This window comes from Copadichromis virginalis, linkage group LG23 (assembly GCF_057382275.1).
Source record: "Copadichromis virginalis isolate Kocher_CV1m ecotype Utaka linkage group LG23, C_Virginalis_male_GT1.1, whole genome shotgun sequence".
NCBI lineage: Eukaryota > Metazoa > Chordata > Actinopteri > Cichliformes > Cichlidae > Copadichromis > Copadichromis virginalis.
In genome coordinates, this window is record NC_140639.1 from 44,673,467 (window position 1) to 44,695,543 (window position 22,077).

Here is a 22,077-nt window from a genome sequence, read left to right on the forward strand (position 1 = left end):
ATATAAGCGTGGGAACTCTGTAAATCATCACTCTCAGTGCTGCTTCATCATATGAAAGATCAAATAAATCGAACAAATCTGTCAATCCAAGTAAATCTGGTCAGCGTGATTGTGATTCGTTGGCTCTAAAAGGCTACAGTGCATGTTTACGTTATCCCACTGAAGTGTCTGGCATCAATATAGTAGTTTCCCTTTAAGTTGAATGGAGACGGCGCGTGCTGGTGTTTTATTGAATCATGCCATCTGGACTGCAGGAAATTGAATCGTCTGTTTGAGTTTGATGCTCAAATTTTGTTTACTACGACTCGTTGTTTTTGTGCCAGGGCACAAGCTCGAACTTGACTCGCTTAACCGATTGATTGTTGTTTTGCAGTGAGATTCAGAAGGTGTCCCGCGCCGCTCAAGCTTTCTACGCAGAAAATGCTAAGGACAACGTACCTCGCAACAGAGCGTCCAAGAGCATGGACATGGGTAAGCTTCACTCCCTCACCTCCTCATCAGTGAGAAAATCTCTCGTGTTTGTACATTTTCTGAGGCAAAAACGCTGCACGAACCACATTGTTGTCCCAACCATCACAAACAGCCCAAAATCCTCTTCTAATCATGGACTCAGCCTAGAAACAGACACACGCACAATCTCGGCAGCGATCACACGCGTCTTATCAGTGCATTTCTTTGTTGTGATATGTAGCCCTCTGCTATTATCCTCCGCCTAAGGGGATTTGACCCCGTGAACTTATAAACCCCAGGGGCTTTCCAGCAAGCTCCACGAACACAGCTTCTGGTGTGTGCGTGTCTTTCCGTGCGTCCTTTGTATTTGTGTGTGAACGAAAGGGCCGAGGTTTCCAATCTCATAGCTTGCTGTGTGTGGAAGGCGAGAACGCAGAGGCTGATTTCCTCATATTAACCCGAGTTGACCCCTCATTCTCTCCCCTCTCTTTTTCTCCTCCTTTTTTTTGATATTTTTCTTTACTTTTCTTGTTGTGCTTGCATCTTCTTGGATAAGATCATCTTTTTTTTTTCCCTTCCTTTCCCTTCATCTTTGTTTATCTCCTTTTTCTTTTCAACACTTTGTTTCCTTACTGCAAGGCAATGAGTTCATTGCTCTCGCTCTCCTCCGTGCCTCTCTCCTTTCTTCTCTGCCTCTCTCTGATTTCCAATCCTGGTTCATTAGGTTCAGTGGATTGGCTTTCTTCCTGCAGCACACGCCTCTGCCACCCAAGCTGATTGGCTTTCATTACGGACAAGGGTGGTCTGCACACACGGCCGCGCGCACTCAGACACACACGCATACACACGCACGCTGTGCTCTATCCCACTGAGGACCCACTCCAATACCCACCTCTATCTGTCTCCGCTCTCTGGCTTCTATCTCCATCTCTGGCCATCCTCCATTTCAATCTGTTTTTTTTCTTTTTCTGTGTTATCATTCCACGTCTATTCATCCCTTCCCTCTCCAAAGTGCTCAGGGCTGAAATAAGGTAGTTAGCAGAGCTTTGTGTGTCTCTGAGTGTGCGGCAGACCTCAGATGCCAGCCCTGTCTGTACAATTTGTTGTTAAAGAGACATTTTTTTCTCCCCAGGAGAGTTTCCCACATGTCAGTCTGTATAGTCACGCGTACCTGAGCTTCAGCAGCACCTTAGAGCAGGTTAGCTTTTATTAAACACCACTTGACAGAAAGAGGTGAGCTGCTTTTATTGACCCTTGATGCCTCAGCAAATACTCTGTTGACTCAGAGCTTTCACTCACACACAGAAATCCTCAGCCTGCAAATGCTGATATGAATTGTGGGATCGCTAACTCGATAGCTGCGCCAAACTTTGAATTTTCTGACAAGCGGTGTGGGTTTGTTCCAGTGGATCACAGAATCATGAATCAGTCTTTTTCTACTGTTCCACAAATGCCCAAAAATGCCAGAAAGAATATTTTTGCTTTCAGCTATAAAAGGTAAAATATGTTTTTTTTGTTTTTTTGAGGCAAATCTCACAGTAAGTCTCTTCCAGTCAGTTTCTTTCCTCCCACTAATGCCTTTATCAGCCTGAAAAGCTCTAGTCTGCTTTGGAAAGTAGTCTGTATGGATTGGCTTTAAGATGCTTAAAGTGCATGGAAACATCAGACCTTTTAGGACTACACCGTCTATACCGCCATTTGCAGTCTAAGTGATATCATGTGCAATGACTCTGTAAAATGTTTAAAGAAGTGTGAGTGATTTAACCAAAAGTTATCTTTCGTTAAGAGTCATTTTCCAGGCAACACCTGGGCATTGTGGGAGTATCCTGCTGAGTATCTAACCCTTTAAACCGCCCATAGCAGAAACACTACATCGCCTACAGTATGTCTTATTGATTATGAGCACTAGCAAAAGTTGGACCTTTATCCTTAATCAATTGGTCTATTTTTAAAGAGCTGGCAGTGACACAGAAATTAAAGCAATGAAATAATTAGCAGGGATTTTAATGGAAGACCATATGCATAAACGAGAAAAGGTTAAAATCAAACAAGGCACACAGAATTTTTAACTGTCAGAGGCCAAAACCAAAATGAAGGTCATGCAGGAGAGCCTTTAACCTGCATTCGTCCTAATTCACAGCAAAGGTTGACTCCTCTACTTGTAAAACAGAGTCAGATTATATAGAAGTCTATGTGGAGATTACCCCAACTTTCATTAATGATCTCAGTAGACGCTTTCCTGATGTGTTAATAGTCTTAATTGCTGTTTTCAACTCTGATTTAATACAGCGTGGTAGTGTTTTTGTAAATTCCGAACTTATTTAGAGACACAAATAAGAAATAAATAGAGATGCACTGTCATCCTTAGAACTGGCAGCATATGCAAACAAAAAAGCCACTTTTTGTAAAATGCTGTTTTATTTTTACAATAAAATTTTAAACCTTGCAATTGTCCTCAAGCTACAGTACGTCTTCCCTCCCTTAAACAATAAAGGAGTGCTGTGCTACTGGGAAGAAGTGCAAATCATTAACTGATGATGAGTTATTATCCACGCACCTTTACCTGACCAAGCAGAAGCAGATGCAGCTAGTTTATTGAATAAAATAAATGTCAGGCATTTCAGAAATTTTCTAGCATGTTTATAATTTCACCAAATAACAGAACATCAACCCTTTTCACTTTTTTACTCATCTTCATAATTTTCCTCGTAACTGCTTTGATCCTTTGCTCATACCAAGGCTGCTAGCTTGTGGCTAGCCCTGGACAGTGTTAGCTTTAGCTGCTTTGTCTTTGTTAGCTTCTTTAAAATATCCATGTAAAAGTGGGTGAGGGTCATTTGAGCGTATGATTGGATTTGTTGTTACAAATATTTTTGTAGTAGTCCCCCACAGCTTACAGTTGTGCTCTTCCATGCTAATGGAAGGCTTAATGGTCAGTCACCGGTCCAGGCTGAGATCGCTGAAAATCTGCTGATTGTGGATGATGATTGATTATTGATTGATTATTGACAGTCAGATCCATCGCTCACGTTATAAAAGCTGAGATGCTGAACTTCAGGCTTTAAAACCAGACTCTATAAACCAGTGAGTTATGTTGCATATGCTACGTCCATCATTTATATACAGCTTTTGGTTTCATCATGTCTCTCAAGTTCATTCTCTTTGTGAGTGTTCTTTCCTCATTTATACATGTTTTCTTCTACACTGCTTGTTTACTTTCTCTGTTTATTTGTCCTACCATCTGCCCCTCGCGCGCTCTTTCCTGTAATTCCTGGTTTTGCTTTCTGTTTTTCCATCTCATACTCAATCCTTCATTTACTCTCTTTCAGTCACTTTTGTCCTTTGGCTCTGCTACTCCCTTTTACATTTTCCACTGACCTACTGCACTGTCTATATCCTCAAAGTATTATTCAGTGTCAGTGTACTTTACAAGAACTATCCTTACTTTGTATAGTAATGTTTCAGTAATAAAGTGATACACTAAGTTAGCAGAGTTGGGGTTAAACGTGAGATTCTTACGTTTTTAGCCTTCCTCTGTGGCAGTAGAGACCAACTTGGCTGCTGGCCACGCAGACTTTTATCTTTCCGGCACAGTGAAAGGGAAGCTTTTCATTATCTGCCAGGGTCATGAGGCCTGGAATATTTTTTCCCGAAACTTTGAAAGTATTTAAGTTTTATTTTATCTGGCACATGTGGACAAGAAAGGTATTTTTGCTTCTTTGTCTTGGTAGCTACAGATGTCACTTTTTCAATTTCCGCTTTACTTTGACTGATTGTTTGTTTTTTTTCTTAAGTTTTTTTTACTGTTATATTTTCCCGGCACACCCAGTCTCTGCATCTGTCTTCCTCGCTCCCTGCTGTTCCCTCTCCTATGTTATCCCTTGCTCTCACTCTTGCTCGCTCCCTCACCCTCATCTGTCCGTTGGGAAAATTGACCTCATAAAAAATGAAAAGGATTATTTAAGAGAAATGGCAGGATAATGAAAACCTATTATTGTATCCTGCGGTGGCGACCGCCGGCCGACCGCAATCCTAGTTAGATTAGGTGTTGGTGGGCGGGGGTGGGGTGTTGGTGGGAGGGCTGCTTTTCTTGGTCTTCTTTGTCCCTGTATTATTTCTCATATTGTCTCATCTCTCTGTTCTCATTTTCTCTCACAATCACAATATCTCGCTTTCTTCTGGTTTTCTTATATTTCTGCCACCTTTTCATTTCCTCCTTCAGTCTGTGTCATTTTGCCTCTCGCTCGTCCTCTTCCATCTTACACCGGGAGTCATTTACAACATATGCCAGCACCAGTAGGCTCCAGTATAACCATTTATGAAGCAGCACGGGGCACTGGAATGACCTGCATGCTGTTTTGTGTTGTACTAGATATTGCTTGCATAATGTGTGATATTTACTGTGTCCCTCTGGCTCTTTCTTTTTTCCTAGTGGCTGATGAAAGCAACGTGGGATCACTGGTCGGGCAGAAGAACAGTGAGTGTTCGATTTATTTTTCTTTGACCCACCAATCTGCCACACTTCTCTCCCTTGTGTCTTTTGGCTTAACGATTCAACAACAAGTCCACACAGGAAAAAAATGAACCGTATGTGTGAAGATTCTTGTTATTCTCAAATATTCTTCTTTATTCTTTATTCCCTCTGCCTCCCTTTTTTTCTTTTTTTCTCCCCTGGCTGACAGAGTTGAGTTGTGCAGCACTTAGCGTCTGAGCTCGTGTTGCTTTATTGCCGCCCAGGTCAGCAGGCCCGCGGCGTTCAATCCTCACCCAGCTGACAGCAGCCCCCACTCCATCACAATGAATTCTGCTCCAGTTATTTGTTCGCACTCAGTTCTGCTTTGTTTTATTTGAGAAGAGTCTGGTTAAATGTAAAAGAGAAGACTTTTTTTTTCTGCTTACAGATGACACGGTGCAGTGGTGGTTCAAAGTGATGTATGTGAAGTAATCAGTGTTTGGTTTTTGTTTGTTTTGTTTTTCTGAGAAGGAGAAGAGGATATATAGTATAAGCTAAAACATCAACGAACTCAAAGTCCCTTTGTGTCCAACCTCCAATCATTTTCACTGTCCAAGCCTTTATCAGGAAGTCAAACAGTGGGTGTTTGATGGCCTGCAGTTTGGTGAACAGTCTCTCGTCTGTCAGCTCTTCATATAGAAAGAAGGACGTGGTCAATTCCAAATACTGGGGTTACTAAACATGGAAGTTCAGGTGGTGTCCAGTCATGGGTGGGTAATCGGTATTGCCAGTGCATGTGGCATATTTGTGTTCTCACAATATCTTTTTGTTCTTCCAATATGAGAAAGCACCCTATAGAGGACAAATGATGTGTTACAATTGATCGTGGACTCATTTTTAGAAGAGAAATCAACAAATGTTTTGGTCTGTGCCATATTTGTGCAAATCATTGTAGCAGTTGCACTTGTAGGACTCAGCCATGTTTGTAGAGTGTCTGGTTGGAGGTGTGTGTGTAGCAGTTTATGCTGCAGAGTGGGAGGCCTCTTAAAACTGATTGCTCATTACATACGAGAGATCTTAGAGTAAAAAGAGACTCCTTTGGAGACTCCTTGATACTAAATGTGAAGTGTTGGTCGTAGTGAACTCCTTGTGTTAAAGATATTCTATTATCAAAGTACTCAGATGCAATGAAATATCACTCAGACACTTAGAGCAGTTTTAAACGTGCACGGGTGAGAGACTCAGGGAGAGACTCACACACCTCCTTGGTGCAGTCTGGCTTTATTTATACACATCATGAAGCATACAAAAAAGGAAATATCATCCTTATCTTGTCAAGAAAACAGGTGTGGTTTATCAAAAAACTTTGTGTTCTCTACAAGGTTGTTTCTTACTCGTGGGTGGCGGTTTCCTGCTAGTGTGAAGGCAAACAGTGACAATGTGAAGGCAAAGACTGATAATTTGAAGGCAAGCAGTTTCCGTTATAAAGTAGGGAGCCAGCAATTAAAATATGCAGCTGGTTGAGTACAGAACAGAAATATAAACACTCTTAGCTGATTATTATATGAATAATAAAACCTTTAAAAGCAAAAATACTCTGACATTCCCTCCTGTTGTTTAGATTTCTCACATGACAGTACTGTTATTTTTGTCAGTTCATAACCTCTTGTCTAAACATTTTCGGTTTGAACGTCATAAAACAGTCCTGTGTTCAATTAAACTAAACATTACTGTATGGATCATCTTTCAAAATTTCTTCCATTTGAGACGTCATCACATAAGCATTGATAGAAGTTGTCACCATGTTTGATACCATTTTCTTCAGACAGGGTACTACACATGTTGTGAAAACACATAATAGTAAAAGCAAAAATGCTATTCCAACAAGTCCTTTAATCAGTAGGGACTTCCATGAACCACCTAGTAACCATGTCAACCAATCATCAGTGCTTGTGACATAGTCTTGTTGTTCAGCATCTTTAATCTTTCTCAAGGTGTTCAAAGCGTCGGTCATGTTTTGTGAGTGTATGTTGTCTGGGATGTATGTACAACATGTAGTGTCAAACAATACACACAAACCTCCTTTTTCAGCTAGAATCATGTCTAGTGCGACTCTGTGTTGCATCACTACAATGCGTATTGCGTCGAGTTCTTCATTTTGCGCTTTGTTGATTTTCATTGAAGCATTTAGGAACAGTCCAAATCGATAGTCAAGTGTCTCGATCCTCAGCATGTTTTTCCCAACTCCTACCCAAGGGAACAAGGAGTGGAGGACTTTCTGACCATCAGTCCATAGTTTGAAGTTTTTGGGCACATCTGATCCATAGATTGAGTCATGTGGCATTACTTCAGTGACTTCAGCAACTTCACGTTTTGCTCTTGACGTGTGTGTCTCTGCTGTGATCTTGAAGGTGTGGTCTGAAATTAGTACTGGTGCACACAGACCGGTGGAGTTCGGTGGGAGCATGAAGTAGGTTTTAGGCCCGCAGGCCCAAGCGGTTCCCTGGACCCAGAAAGTTCCATTTTTGAAGGTGTGTATTCCTTTGGATTGGGTCAGGTCAAGTGTCTGTGTGCAGTTGCGGTTTCGTCCAAGTTTCCTGTTTCCATCGGAGAAGTTGAAACACATTGGGTGCTGTATGTCCGGCGGCAAAACTATGGCGAATGATTTGTTTTTTGTGTTGTTGGCTTTGACGTTTACCCAATGTTTTTCGTTGCAGGTGTAGTTCCAGTTCGTCAGATTGTAGGCACAAGGGGTTGTCTGTTCAATTAGAATACGTCGTTGTGAAAGTGGTTTCGTGACACGTTTGACGTCTGTGTCACTACACCATGGAATTAGGTCTTCTTTCTTTGTGCTTTGACCTTTTAGGGTCAGTCCTGTTGCCATCAAATCTCTGCGTGTGCAATTGCCAGTTGTTCCTTTGTTGAACACACACATCGCTTCGTCAAGTTCAGGTGCCTTTCCATATATTGTTGCGTGTACGGCTGTTGTTGGCATATGTGAACATACATAGCATTCCGTGCTGTTGTCGGTGCGTGTTCTATCATACACATATCTATACCACGCGTTGTTCATCCATGGGTGGTTATGGTCTTGGTTCAGGTCACGTAGATGCGAATTATCATGTGTCCATCTTTTTTGCAGGTGGTGTTGTTTATTTCCTCTCATCTGGGTGAGTGTTAGTAGGCTCACTAGGAGCGCAATGCTGGCCACTAGGAGGACAAGTGTCTTCATGATGACCAGGCACACCTAGACTTCTGGTGAGTAGACTATTGGCGAGAAGTAAAAAAGGGCGGGATATACCCAATCAGCCCTTCCCTTCACCAATAGATCACCTAGAAGCCAGGGGAGCCGGCGTCTAAGCGTCTGGATTGTCACTCACTTTTTTACAGTGGCTGTGGTGGATCCAAGATGGTCTTTCTGCTATTTTGCAGGCGGTGGGTGTGGTAAGTAGGACTTGGTATGGGCCCTCCCACCTTGGTGAACTCCAATTCTTTCTCTGGAGTACTTTGATCAGGATCCAATCACCTGGTTGTAACCTGCAAGACACTGGAGAGAAATCACTCGGCAGTTGGTTGTTTAACACAATCTCTTTATTTTCAAACAGTTTAGTCATCCATTCTGCTAGGGTAGTTTCCCTTATTGATTTATTAATAGGTTCACTGGTAATTGGCAATGGAAACGCTCTCCCGTGGATGATTTCAAAAGGTGTAAGTTTCTGAGAACCTTGTGTTATTCTCATCCACATCTTTACTAGGCCTAGACATTCAGGCCATGGTCTTCCTGTTTCTTCCATGCATTTTCTTAATCTCTGTTTTATTGTGCCGTTAGTTCTTTCCACTAATCCTGCGCTTTGTGGGTGATATGCACAGTGATGTTTGATGCTAAATCCTAGAGCTTCAGAGACTTTGCTGATGATGTCATTAACAAAATGTGTTCCATTGTCTGACCTTATCAGACTGGGAATGCCATATGTGGGGATGAAGTGATTGCATAAACACTTTGCCACTGATATTGCATCTGCTCTTTTTACTGGATAGATTTCTGGCCATTTTGAAAATACATCTATAATTACTAGAGCATATCTTGATGCTTGGCATTCGTTAAGTTCAATAAAATCCATGTGGATTGTATGGAAAACTAGCCTCTCTTAGGTCTTAAGTTTCCTTGTGAGTTGTGTTGTTTTTTTTTTGTTTTTTGTTTTTTGACAGAATAGGCATGTTCTTACAAATTATTCGCTAAAGTTTCAAAATTTATAGTGTGTATTGCATTGTTTATCTATACTATATCTCCCTCCTGTTGACACAGGTGTTTACCTCATGTGTCACTACAACCGCTGTCCTGTGTAATGACTCTGTTAATATAGGTTTTCCATCACAGACCATTAAGTCATCTTTCAGTTTACTCCACATTTCAGCCACTTGTTTTGTTCAGTGATTGTTGCAGCTTGTTGTTCGGTTTTTAGTACATCAAGTGGTATTTGTAGGCAGTAGTTGGTTTCTAGTAGCTCTGCCGATTGTTTGCAGCCTGTTTTGCTGCTTGTTCTGCAAAATTATTTCCTTTTGTGACAATATAATTGTCTTTTTGATGTGCTCCACATGTGCACAGTGCCAATTGTTTTGGCAAGGTGATCACTTCCAGCAAGATTTTTTTTTTTTTTTTTTTTTTTTTTTTTTTTTTTTTATAGATGGAACATTACATTCTCACTTGAGGCATTTTTAGATAATTTCTAGTTTTTCAAAGAATTCACACATCTCACACATCTTACATATTTTAAACAAGTATTGTCACGAATTTGTTTCCAAATCAACAAAATAAAATAATCAAACAAAACCGAAAACATACATGAGTCAGGACCCAAAAAGAAAAATGCTGCTACTGAAACAGAGCAGACATGTGAGGGAAAACTGAGCTCACAGACAGCTGCATGTGTTGGCTTTTATGCAGCTTCTGCTCTAAAAACAAATAAATAAAAAATAAAAGAAAATGTGTAACATGCTCATCAACTTAGCGGTGTCCACATATTTAATTCAGCTTCACAATCCTGTAACTTTAGCTGTTGTCTACAGGGTTTGGCTTATTAGTTGTTACTATAGATGTGCTCTATATCTCAGTAATATTTTATCCAGGTTTTCAAGCATGTCAAGTGCCTCTATGCACCTAAGTAGTCTAGATATTTCCTTTATTTTCTTCATCTCCTATGTCATTATACTGAGTTTGAGCAAACCTTAAGCTTGATGCAGACTACTTCATAACAATTGTCCATCTCACATCATACTGACTAGGTTACTTCTTATTATTATCATCTTTTTCTTTCCATATAATAACAACAGTATATTACAACATTTTATCAGTGTATATAAAAGTGTATATTACTATACTACTACTGAGCCAATTTAATAGTTGGGATCATCTTACTCAGCAAACAGATAACTTAGAATTCATCCAATCTGTACAAATTTGCTTCTTCTCTGAACAGGTTTGTGCCTACTTTTTAGACTGGTCTTCTGTTTGCCTCATCTCAGATCCAACCTTCGGTCACTTTCATTCTTTCTGTTGCATGTCTAACCAAGCAATTTATTATTATATATTTTATATTTTATTTTGTGTCCATCAAGGGCTTCGGGTGATCTGCAGCTTCACCTTTTCCCAAGCTGGAGACATTTACCTTTTCACACACTTTCCTTGGCTGACCAATGACACAGCCTTAATGTACCTTATGCATCTCTCTATTTTATTTAAAAGGTTTTCGTGTGAATTATTTCCTTTTATTTATTTTATACATTCTGGGCATGAACGTCTTGCCAACTATGTTTCATTGTTAATATAAGTTTACAGGTTGTTATCCTTCCTATTATTAGTTTCAATACATTAAAAATAAGTTCTAATGTAATTTTGTCTTTATTTATTTTATTTTTGTACTTCTTATATTTATATCTATTCGTTGAGGTCTGTTTCCAACCTTTTTAAACTACTTTGATCTCTAGTTTTCACTTAATAAGGGTTTTATCAGTCACTGCAGTTTGTCCGGCGCCTGGACATTTTTCTCTAGCCACTGCTCGTCAGCAGTGAGTTTTGTTGATTTATTACCCATTATTATTTTTTCCTCTTGTTATTATTATTTATTTATTTATAAATATATTTGCGTTTACACACACATACACACCCGTGGTGCTTTCTCTGGCACGAGGAATGGGAGAGGCTATTGACACGGCCTTCTACTTTCAAGCTAGCCTTGAAAGCGGTGTCAATTTTATGTGATGAAACACAACCTTTTCCCGTTCCACCAGAACTCGAGCAACCAACGGTAAACAATTCGGTGGAGTAGTTCAGCCTCCTTAATGTGCTGTAAAATCAACTTACTCCACCAACAAAACAGTAAAACAACAGATTATACGCGTAATGAGTTTTTTATTCTGGGCAACACTGTGTCTTTCTACATTGCTCCAAGCCCTCTTTCAGGCGAGCTGCTTCGTAACCTCTACGAGTCCTTTTTCAGACGAGAATGTTACTATCCTGTCGTATTTTGACATTAAACTTGCTCCAAGCCCTCTTTCAGGCGAGCTGTAACCTCTACCAGTCCTTTTTCAGACGAGAATGTTACTTAATTAATCTGTCATACATTGACGGGAAACTATTTAATGTACAGACCACAGGTTGCCTCAGTCGTTTTGTGCAAGATGTGAGTGAGTGCTAAATATTCACCTGAGTTATTGTGTGGTTGCTTTGGTTTCCTTCATCAACCCCTGAAGTCGTGGACCTCTTATAAGAACGCTGGCCAGAACCCGAACGTCACGTCTCTGGACTTTATCCTCTGCCTGGAGAGGAGTCGACAGCGTGGGCTTCTCACGACGTCAGGACTTGACGAAGGTCTCCTATTGGAGCATTGAAAAAATATCAATGTCCACTCCGGCTCAGAAGGACCAATTAAATGTTAAAGATATTCTATTATCAAAGTACTCAGATGCAATGAAATATCACTCAGACACTTAGAGCAGTTTTAAACGTGCACGGGTGAGAGACTCAGGGAGAGACTCACACACCTCCTTGGTGCAGTCTGGCTTTATTTATACACATCATGAAGCATACAAAAAAGGAAATATCATCCTTATCTTGTCAAGAAAACAGGTGTGGTTTATCAAAAAACTTTGTGTTCTCTACAAGGTTGTTTCTTACTCGTGGGTGGCGGTTTCCTGCTAGTGTGAAGGCAAACAGTGACAATGTGAAGGCAAAGACTGATAATTTGAAGGCAAGCAGTTTCCGTTATAAAGTAGGGAGCCAGCAATTAAAATATGCAGCTGGTTGAGTACAGAACAGAAATATAAACACTCTTAGCTGATTATTATATGAATAATAAAACCTTTAAAAGCAAAAATACTCTGACACCTTGTATCAAGCTTTATGTTCATCATGGATTCACCGTGGTGGTCTAGCCGGCTATAATGAGAGCTTCCTTTGTGATGGTGAAATTCCTGACTTTAGGCTCTACATACCTTGCAGACTCATTGATCTCCTTTCTCAGGACTCCAGTTTCTAGAAGGCTTTTCGTTTGATAGTTTATGGTTTTTTATATTTCTGTCTGCAAAAACAACAGCTTGTGCTTTTGCAATACATACCTGCAATACACTGATTGACATGCTCAATTGAATATAACGTGCAGATATAGATGTGGCACGGCAAGAGGAGAAAAATTAATATTTGAGATGCAATCAAAAGTTCATCCACGCGTGATTTTAAAAACACTTTTTTGTAGTAGTTCAGATCTTTTCAGCAAACCTGTCTGATGGCTCGCGACATTACAGTAGTACTTGGCGCTGACAGTCTGACCCCGGAGGATAAATCCAGGGTGTCCAAATGCCGTCGATGTCAAAGAAAATGATGAGGTTGCTTCCGCTCATGCTTGTTACCTAAACATGGAGACTGCTGTCTGCTCTCTGGCTTGTAGCCAGAGATATTTGCTTTCTGTGCCAGTTTCAGGTCCGTGGTGAATTTGGTAAAGCAGGTGAGCCAGAACGTGTGAGGATCCAGAGCAGAGGCGACTGGAAATTGATGGACGACATCAGAGGTCTCCATTAGTGCGCCATTAAAGCACTACGTTAACACCCACAGCATGAGCCTCGAGTGGTGTTTGATTTTGAACACGAATTTTTTTTACTTCCTGGGAGTCTGTGGCATTCTAACAATAATGACAGGAAAGATTAGGTGCAGTGTTACTGGAGCTTTTTCTGATCACTACTGGTAAATTTCAGCTTTGTTAGATCTAACAGCTTCAGCATTTCTTCTCAGTGGCCGACTTGCAGACCCTCTGTGGTTGATCTGCGCAGCTGAAGGATGAACAGAAATCAAATGTTGCTCACAGAGTGTCGTGACTCCAGCTCGGCTGCAGACGTCAGGATTTTAATTGTAGAGCTCAGCAGTGATTTGTATCTCATTTAGATTTAATGTCTTTAATATGACAGCAAGGCCCCATATAAGAAAATCAGCATTTAAGTTATGATGTTGGGAGACATCTGGCCTCGTTGCTCCTTCTGTTCCTGCTCTCTCACACACACACACCGATCTCTAAAATCCACCTGCAACAGCCAGCTAAGCCTGTTGCCTGGCAGAATACAAATGGCCCGAGCATCGTTGCTGACCTCAAATCCCCCACACTCAGCATTCCCACAAGTGGCTTCACCTCCGCCCTCCTCTTCTTCTGTCTGATACCCACCCCACCCTGCCACCCGCTCCCCCCACCCTGTCCTCTCCTGCTCACATTTTCCAGGCATTTCTAAGCACACATGATAGATAAAGCGATCCATTTCTTCTCTGCTGCATTCCTTTCTTCTTGTGGTTTTTTTCTTCATCCCCCCTCCAGTTGACGTCTTAGCTAGTGCGTATTGACAGGGCTTTTGCGTGTTTCTCATTTTTGCTGATGCAGAGTATTTTGCCCAGCTTCCTGCTCCATATCTCAACCCACCCCTCCTTCCTAAATGGCCTCGGTGTTTCTTTATGAGCTTTGACATATTTCATTAGGCGGATGGTCTTAAGAGGCCTGCCTGGCTTCTTTAATCTGGCTAAAACCCTCTTTCTCTCTGGCTGAAGCTGCCGCGAGGTGCGTTTCACTCCTCTAACTCTTTCTTTCCTCTCTCTCCATCTTTCTCTCTGTCACTTACTCAAGCTGTCCCCCCCCCCCCCCCCCTCTCTCTCTCTGTCTTGATTCTCCAGTCGTTCGAGTCTCAATCTTCAATAGAGCTTTAAGTCTCATTTCTTTCTTTTTTTCCGCTTTCATCTTTGCAACCACTCGTCCTTTCCTACTTCTTCCCAATCGCCTTTTTCTCGCTCTTTGTCACCAGACTCATCCCCATTTTTAGTCTGCTCTCAATCCCAAAACTTCATCTCCTTCTCTCTCTCTCTCTCTCTCCGCCTTTCTTTCCCTCCTTCTCTCTTCACGATCAATTTCATTCCCTTTCTCTCAACAGGCTGATCCTTTTTTTAGTAACTCGCCTTCTGTAATCTGTGGTTCTCCCTCTCCCGCTGTCTCTTTCCTCGCTCAGCTGCAGCTGTATCTGTTCCAGCTTCATGTGATTATGCTGAACATGCTCCAGTCTTGGAGTTTCCTCTACCGACTCAGACCCAGTCGTCTCGGTGTGTGTTGTGTTTGCGTGTACGTGCATGTGAACACCCCACCAAGACACTCCCAGCAGTGCTGGACAGATATCGCTCCATTCATCCCTTTATTTCTCTTCCTTAGAGTGTCTCCCTGGCAGCAGGCTACTTTACCCCTTACAACACACCTGGGATCTCATCCAGCCCAGCAGCACTGTACCTCCGCTCACTTTTGCAGTAATTTTGTATGTTTTTTCTGCCTTTTCCAAGCTTCTTTAAGTGTGTATTGTTTTTGTTTTGCTTTAAACGATCACCTTGAAAACCCTCATTCAGACTCATTCGTTGTTGTTTGGATGTTTAGAGCTAAATGGCTAACAGCTAACCCTGCAGCAGTGCCACCAGTGAGATCACTCTGTGTGCCCATTAGTCCCTGTTGTTTCTTTCCTGCACAATGAGGCATCAGAAAGCTAGCCAGCATCCTGCCAGCGCTGAAGCCTTTGCTTTTTTCCCCCCTGACAGTATTTGTTTGGGCGCTGTGTAATTCAGCTTTTTTTCTGCTGTTTGTGCTCTCTTTCCTTCTTTTACTTGCTATATCATAAGGACTGTTTGTATGCGCTCCCGCAACTCTGCCTTTGGGGGGAAAAAAACAAAAACAAAACAAACTCTTCTTTCTTTAAACTTGACCACTATCCTCTTCAAGTTGGTGCTTCGTCTTCTGCACCTCAGGCCTCAGTCCATTGATCCTATTTGATTTGGATGAATTCCTGAAAGGCCGGCACATCGGTGACCTGCGCTGGACGTTTTTTGGTGTAGTAAAAGGGCTACCTTTCAACTTTATTTTTGAAGACAAAAAGGTCGCCAGGTGGTAAGTCTAGTCAGTAGGTTAGGCGCTCAGATAGTGTTTGTGTGGCCAAAAAAGGAAGGTTTAATGGTTTGTGCTGTCCTCACTTAAAGACTCCACTGGTTCAACTGAGCTGTTGCACAACCTTAAACGCTTCCACAGAGCGAGCTACAGATCGGAGCCACACTGCTAGCCTTCAGGTCTAATGTGTGTCTGGTGGCCATCAAGGGCGGGGGCACTGGCGGTTTGATCCCCGGCTGGTGAGGCTATCTATGCGGATATGGAATGTCAGGTGAACTAGCGTGAGAGTATATTCGGGCTCTGGAACCAGTCTCCTGCAGACAGGATGGACTCTGTTCCAGTCTGGAGTTTCCCTCTGTGAGAGGCGGCAGGCAGGGGTGGGTGTTTTGTATCCCCTGGACTTTTCTGCCTTATATGTTGGGGCTTTTCCCAGTGGACGAGGGGGTTGTTTCTCTGTGTCTTCCGGGAAAGGGTCCGAGCTCTCCAGAGTTGAACAAAGAGCTGACCTTGAGATTGATAATGGCTCAGTTTAAATCAGGTTTGGGTTACAGCAGCGATGTGTTTATGTTTAATCTTGTGTCAGACTGTAAGAAACTGGCATTTAAATAGAAAAATTTACACAAGCCCCTCCCACCCCAACACCCATGCCTTTTCCTTGATTATTGAAGCACTTTTTGTAGCAGTTTAGCTTAAAACTGTTTTTACAAAGTAATAGAAAAAGGCTAATAGGTACTTCCAGCATATTTACAATGTGGTAGAAAATACTCTTTTGGCCTCTATGGATACTTTCCCCTTTAAAAATTAACTTTTAATAAAAAGAGAATAAAAATTAACTAAATAAAAGTGTTAGGGGTGTGGCCAAGTTGAGTGACAGGTGTCCCAACACAGGCAGCTAGAACCAGTTGGGATCTGCTAGACCTTTCTCCCACCCTTTAACTCCAATCTGTTGTGGCAGATGGCTGCCTGGTTCTGCCAGAGGTTTCCTCCTGATAAAAGGGAGTTCTTCCTTCCCGCTCTCACCAAGTGTTTGGTCATAAGGGGTCGTGTGGGTTTTCTCTGTATTACTTAGTCTATTTCCCTTACAATATAAAATACAATGTCATTTGGCGCTTTATAAATTAAAATGAATTGAAATGAAACCACTACTTGAAATCATAAAACTGGCACTTACACTATCTGTGTTATTTTGGTGCATTTGAAGCATTTTTAGTGGATTATTACGGCTTGCTGTCCCTGAGGTTTGTGCTTCAGTTTTTAAGGTCACTTCCTGGTACTAAAAATCAACATGGGAGCAGCCAAAATGCTAACATTAAGTCCAAAACGCTAACATTAAGTCCAAAACCTATGGGTGGAATCCCAGTGGATATATCGATCTTTTACACCGTTTAGGGCCCCGCTAGCATAAGGCTGCCAGTGCTGGAGTTCTGTTTGTTTGTGTGTGTGTGTGGGTTGACTGTGTTTTGGATCTGGGTCATACACTTTACGTAGGTGTTTCATTGTTTTCAATTTAATGCCAAATTCAAGTTTTTCCACAATAGTTTAAGACTCTTTACAAAAGATCCTTTTGTCTTGATGACGTGTACAACATGCTCAGTGAGCTTTGTGAAAATGTAATAAAGTTTTCTGTGATTCTGAATGGTTGCAGGCTGTGATTGGTTGTCATTCGGCATATTTAATGTGTCTCAGCTAATTCACTCAGGACCATAGTTGACTGTCTTGAAGTCTGACTCCTGCATTAAGGTTAAGTGAATAGTTTGGCTGTCTGTAAAGGTCTTTATAAATCTAGCATGCCGGGTGTGTATGTTTGTGTGCGTCTCAATGTATGCACCCTCTCAGTTCTGCCTCATTGCCTCAAGTATTTTAACTGGCTGCGCGTTTACAAATGGCACATGTCCCACTCCGCAGAGTTCTCTCCAGCCCTCATCCATACTCTGCCACCCCCGCTGCGTCGCAGTAATCCAGTAGAGGTAGGCAGTAATTATGAAATGGCCTTTTAAGTCCTCTCCAGTTATTAAAGCCATTCGTCTAGGTGGAGGCTAAATACAAACAGCCCATATGTCCCCTTTCCCTCATACATCTAAACAACTAAACACAATTACTGCCAGAGCAATGTTTCCATCCAGCTTCATTTTCTGCCTCTGACATAGCTGAATGCATTCAGATAGTAATGGATGGATGCTTAATGATTGAACAGCTCTTTAATTGGAGTGAGTTCTGATAGGCCATACCATGAATTGGATTTTACTTTTACTGGCTGTACAGTCGTATGAAGTCATTTGGTGGGCAGTCAGGTTTGTCGGGTGATATGAAAATAGTTGCTGTGTCATTTTCATTTTTAAAGGATGCAGCTGGGGATGTTTTGTATTTATCTTTCTGTCAACAAATCCCATGAAAAAAGTAGCGGGATCAGTTGATTCAAACGTGGAAAGTTACTGATGTTTGAATAGTGTTCTGTTATAATTGTATGTAACTCCTGGGTTTGCGGGCTGAATGTCACAGATAAAGGAAAGAAAAGAGAAAAGCTAACACACTGGTATCTACTCTTCAGACACAAGTGGCAACTGTAGTTCCTCGAATGGCCACTGGGGACTACCTAAAAAAGCGCAAAAATCCCCAGCACCGCAGCAGTAGTACATTTTTATAGTATGCTATAACACAATTTCCTCACAGTTGTGTTTGTGATGGTGATTCTTTTTTTTAGAATTTATTATTCATGTATGTGACAAATTATATGTTTGCTATCGGGTTAATTGTACCATCAGACATCCCAAAAACTATCAACACCAGCTTGGTGATTTTTCCAGTATTTTATTTGTTGTTTACTTTGCACAAGACACGTGCAAGCTGCAAACAAGCTTGCTAGCCTTAGTTGAAAGCTTAGCACTCCAGTCTCATCTGAATTTGATTTTAACAAAAAACAAAAGGAAAAACCATGGCTGACCAAAATGCTAACATATCACCGGGCGATGTCATTTCCATCTTTTATATACAGTTTGTATTCATACCTCTAACGTGTCATTGTGGTTTCATGCCAAAAAAGCTTTTAAAGCTCCATGTTCAGTATATTTAATCCAGTGTGAAGCACTTCTTTCATGAGAGACCTTTGTGTGTTACTTTGTGTAGTTTAAACAGCTTAAATCTAAAAACATTCACAGAGATGAGATCGTTAAATATCTGTGGTAATTTAAGAACTTGTTGAATTTAATTGCTTTTACTAAAACTGGAAGTAATCTTTCTGTGTCTTGTGACCCTGTTTTTAATGCTTTTGTTGAATTGGATTCAAGAACCTTCACTGAACAGGGCGACATTGAGATCAGGCTTTCTTTTGCAGGTGTGTAGAGTGTATGTGTGGCGGTGAGTGCCACGTGTTTTTATAGCAGAGTGCAGGTCAGGGCTTGTTTTACTGGTCTCCAGAACAACAGCTTCAGGTTTTATTGGTTGATCCTGAGATTGGATACTAGATTGAAAAGTGTGTGTGTGTGTGTAGCTGTGCCCTACATGTGTGTGTCTTGAAGCGTGTGTTCCCTGTACCCAATTTAAAGAACTACAGTATGGCCAGGAGCAGCAAGCCCCTTTCTTACTAAAGTGTCTCCTTGGCAACTCGGTATCACCCATCTCTCTCTCTCTCTCTCTCTCTAGTACACACACATGCAGACAGATACACACACACACACACACACACACACACACACACACACACACACACACACACACACAGTCACTGCCACCCCCAGCTGTTTTGATGGAGGGGGCGCTTTCTTGTAACCGTGGCAACCTCTTTGCCAGTCTGCTACAAAGCTGCTTGCTGTAGAGCACATTGTAGTCCAGTTGATAGGTAAGTGTTAAGATTCTGGTGAGACGCTGTGGGGGGTGTTCAGAAGTGTTCCATTGATGTGTGTGTGTGTGTGTGTGTGTGTGTGTGTGTGTGTGTGTGTGTGTGTGTGTGTGTGTGTGTGTGTGTGTGTGTGTGTGTGTGTGTGTGTGTGTGTGTGTTGGCTTGCTTGTATGGAGTTACTAGAATATCTGCTTTAAGCCCCTTTCAGACATGCAGTAGTTTCCCTTAATCTGACCAGACTGGTTCAGGCATACAGTTGTAGTATTTATGCAAAACTTTAAGCACATGATTCTGTATATTTAAGAAAACATGATTATTCTAGAGAATAACCAAAGTGGAAATGGTAAGATGCTGAGGGTTCCTGTCTCTTTTAATCTGGACCCGAGCTACTCCAACACCTTTACACTTCTGTAAAAACACGTCCACACGTACACAGGAATTTTTAAAAACGGAGGTTTTGCGTTTTCATTAAAAAAAAAGTGCAGTTTTTAAAATAACATCTCCGTCCACATGTAAAAAGCAAACGCTGTCAGGGACATACCAAATTCAAACTGTGTTGAAATGTTAGCCAGTCAGAAGTCTAGAAGCCCGGGAGGGACAGAGTAAACAGGGTTTGTGCCCTCACAAAACCTCAAGTACTTTTGAAAAGTTGGCGTTTTTCTGGAAAGGCAGCTAATTTTGTGTTACTCTTCAAGTGCCATTTTCAATTACCTTCATCATTTCAAATGTTAATAACTAAAGACAGTATTTTGGATTTTGTCTCACTGGCTCTCTTGGCCAGAGTTTATTCAATAAAGAAAGAAACTGAAAATTTTACATTAGTCTGAGTGATTCATAATTGTAAGTCACAGTGCTGTGAAATATGGCTGGTGTAGACTCACAACTCAGGAATGGACAAAATGCATAGAACATACTTACATTAAATTAATTTTTTTTTTAAAATTTATTCAAAACCGACGACGACGACGATGGCATCGGGATTTGGGTTGTGAGAACTTGTGTGTTTAATGCAGAAACCACGTTCGAAGTTCACTCTGTCTTTGTAAATGGAGGGACAGTAACTGCGTGTGAAAACTGCAGATAGTCAGATTAACAGCAACAGTATTTTGTCTGTATCCACCATTGTAGAAATCCATCTCATGTAAACAGTAAGGTCTTCTGTCTTCCTTCTCTCACCCCAAACAGTTGTGGCAGGGTGCCGCCCCTCCCTGAGCTTGGTTCTGCTGGAGGTTTCTTCCCACTGTTGCCAAAATGCTTGCTCATGTTTTTCTCTGTATGCATTATTGTAGGGTTTACCTTACAATATAAAGTGCCTTGAGGTGACTGTTGTTGTGATTTGGCGCTGTATAGATAAAAGGCACACACCTTTGACGTTGCTTGACTAACTCTGTTTTCTTCATCCACGTGTAAATGCAAAAACTGAGTTTTTGAAAATCTTCACCCTGGCACGAGTTTTTAAAAATCTCCATTTTCAGTGATTCAAAACACCTTTTACCAGTGGACGAATGGCCCAAACGCATAGAAAAAGCTATGTTTCAAAAATACCCGTGAACGTGTGGACTGAATAGCTTATCAGCTATGTCTTCCCCATTTTAATTTTAACACCTCTCCCATACGCACAGAGCATACAAGACACTGTTTGTGTGCCTTTTGCTAAAGGAGACACTTTTCCTATATGCTGAGTTTTACTCATTAACATTGTCTCACAAAAATGTTACTAAAATAGAACTTTTTGGGAAGTAATGTCTGTAAAGTCGTTGTTATTTCTCTTTCTGAGTTTATTACATACCTGCAGCCTCAGACATCACAAGAATCCAGCAGTGAGCCTTTCAAAAGCCAGGAAGTTACCACGACACTTCGTTAATTAACACAAATTATCCTAGATTATTCTAGACAATGCAACACATGTGATCAGCATATAATTGTAGATGAGTTGATTTCAGATTATCCAGTTCAGTGAGCTTTTGTACAAATCTCCATACATGCATTCCCACAACCTCATATAGGATATGTTTTCTCTAATATACATATTTGTCACAATATAGCTGCTGATATGTAGCAAATACTTAATTAAGTCAAATTGCACAAATAATGCATAATGTCATCTTGGTGCTGTGGTTTGTTGGTGTTAGTCCTAAGATAGAGTGGATTTTATTATACAGTACATTGAAAAAGATGCCCTTCATTTCTTTATACTAATTTCTAACGAATTGGCTGCTTTTTCACTCATTTTCATTCCAGTCCTTGTACCTGACCATTTTTAGAAGATTTTTTTTGTTTGCTTTTTAAGCCACTAAACACTGGCCTAACCAGTGTTGTGTCTATACATAACAGACAACAGAGCAAACAACACATTTTAAATTGTATGTTGAGACATTTTGTTACTAGCAGCCTGTTGCGAAACGACAAAATTTGGTCCCATTTCCTTAATCTACAAAAGGTAACACTGTTAGAACGGCAAAGAACGAGTATTTTTGAACCAATAAGGCAATTCCTGGATGGCTATTAACGAAAGAGCTGACACATCTTGAATGATGTGCAGTATGTCATTAAAAAATTTGAGGAAACTAGACAAAAGGAGGACAAAAGAAGTGGCACGCCTTAAAAATGATCTATAGCAGATAAACAGGATCTGAAAGCCATGGAGGGATGAATCTAAATTTGATATTTTTGGTTCAACTTGTTGTCAGTATGTACAAAAGAGTTCAGGACAGAGGTACAACAGTGAGTGTCTACAGCCTGTAAAACACAGTGGAGGCTGTGTCCTGGTTTCAGCCAGTGGTGCTGGAGATCTTGTCAAAACTGTTGGAAGTCTCAATGAAACAAAGTGCCATCAGATTTTGATCCACCATGTAGTACCATCTGGAAGCCATCAGATTGGTAACATCTTC

The 22,077-nt window shown here is 41.1% G+C and overlaps 2 protein-coding genes across 2 annotated transcripts in view; one reads left to right on the forward strand and one right to left on the reverse strand.

Moving 5' to 3' along the window:
* pard3ba (par-3 family cell polarity regulator beta a) overlaps positions 1-22,077 on the forward strand; it is a 210,138-nt gene that overhangs the window by 97,297 nt on the left and 90,764 nt on the right. Inside the window, exons 16-17 of the mRNA XM_085449975.1 lie at positions 374-471; positions 4,883-4,927. Coding sequence (XP_085306101.1) covers positions 374-471; positions 4,883-4,927 — 143 coding nt within the window. The remainder of the gene's footprint in view (positions 1-373; positions 472-4,882; positions 4,928-22,077) is intronic.
* LOC146681701 (uncharacterized) lies at positions 6,116-8,135 on the reverse strand. Its single transcript, XM_085449976.1, has one exon. It carries the CDS (start codon positions 8,133-8,135, stop codon positions 6,624-6,626), a length of 1,512 nt encoding a protein of 503 aa, XP_085306102.1. The 3' UTR covers positions 6,116-6,623.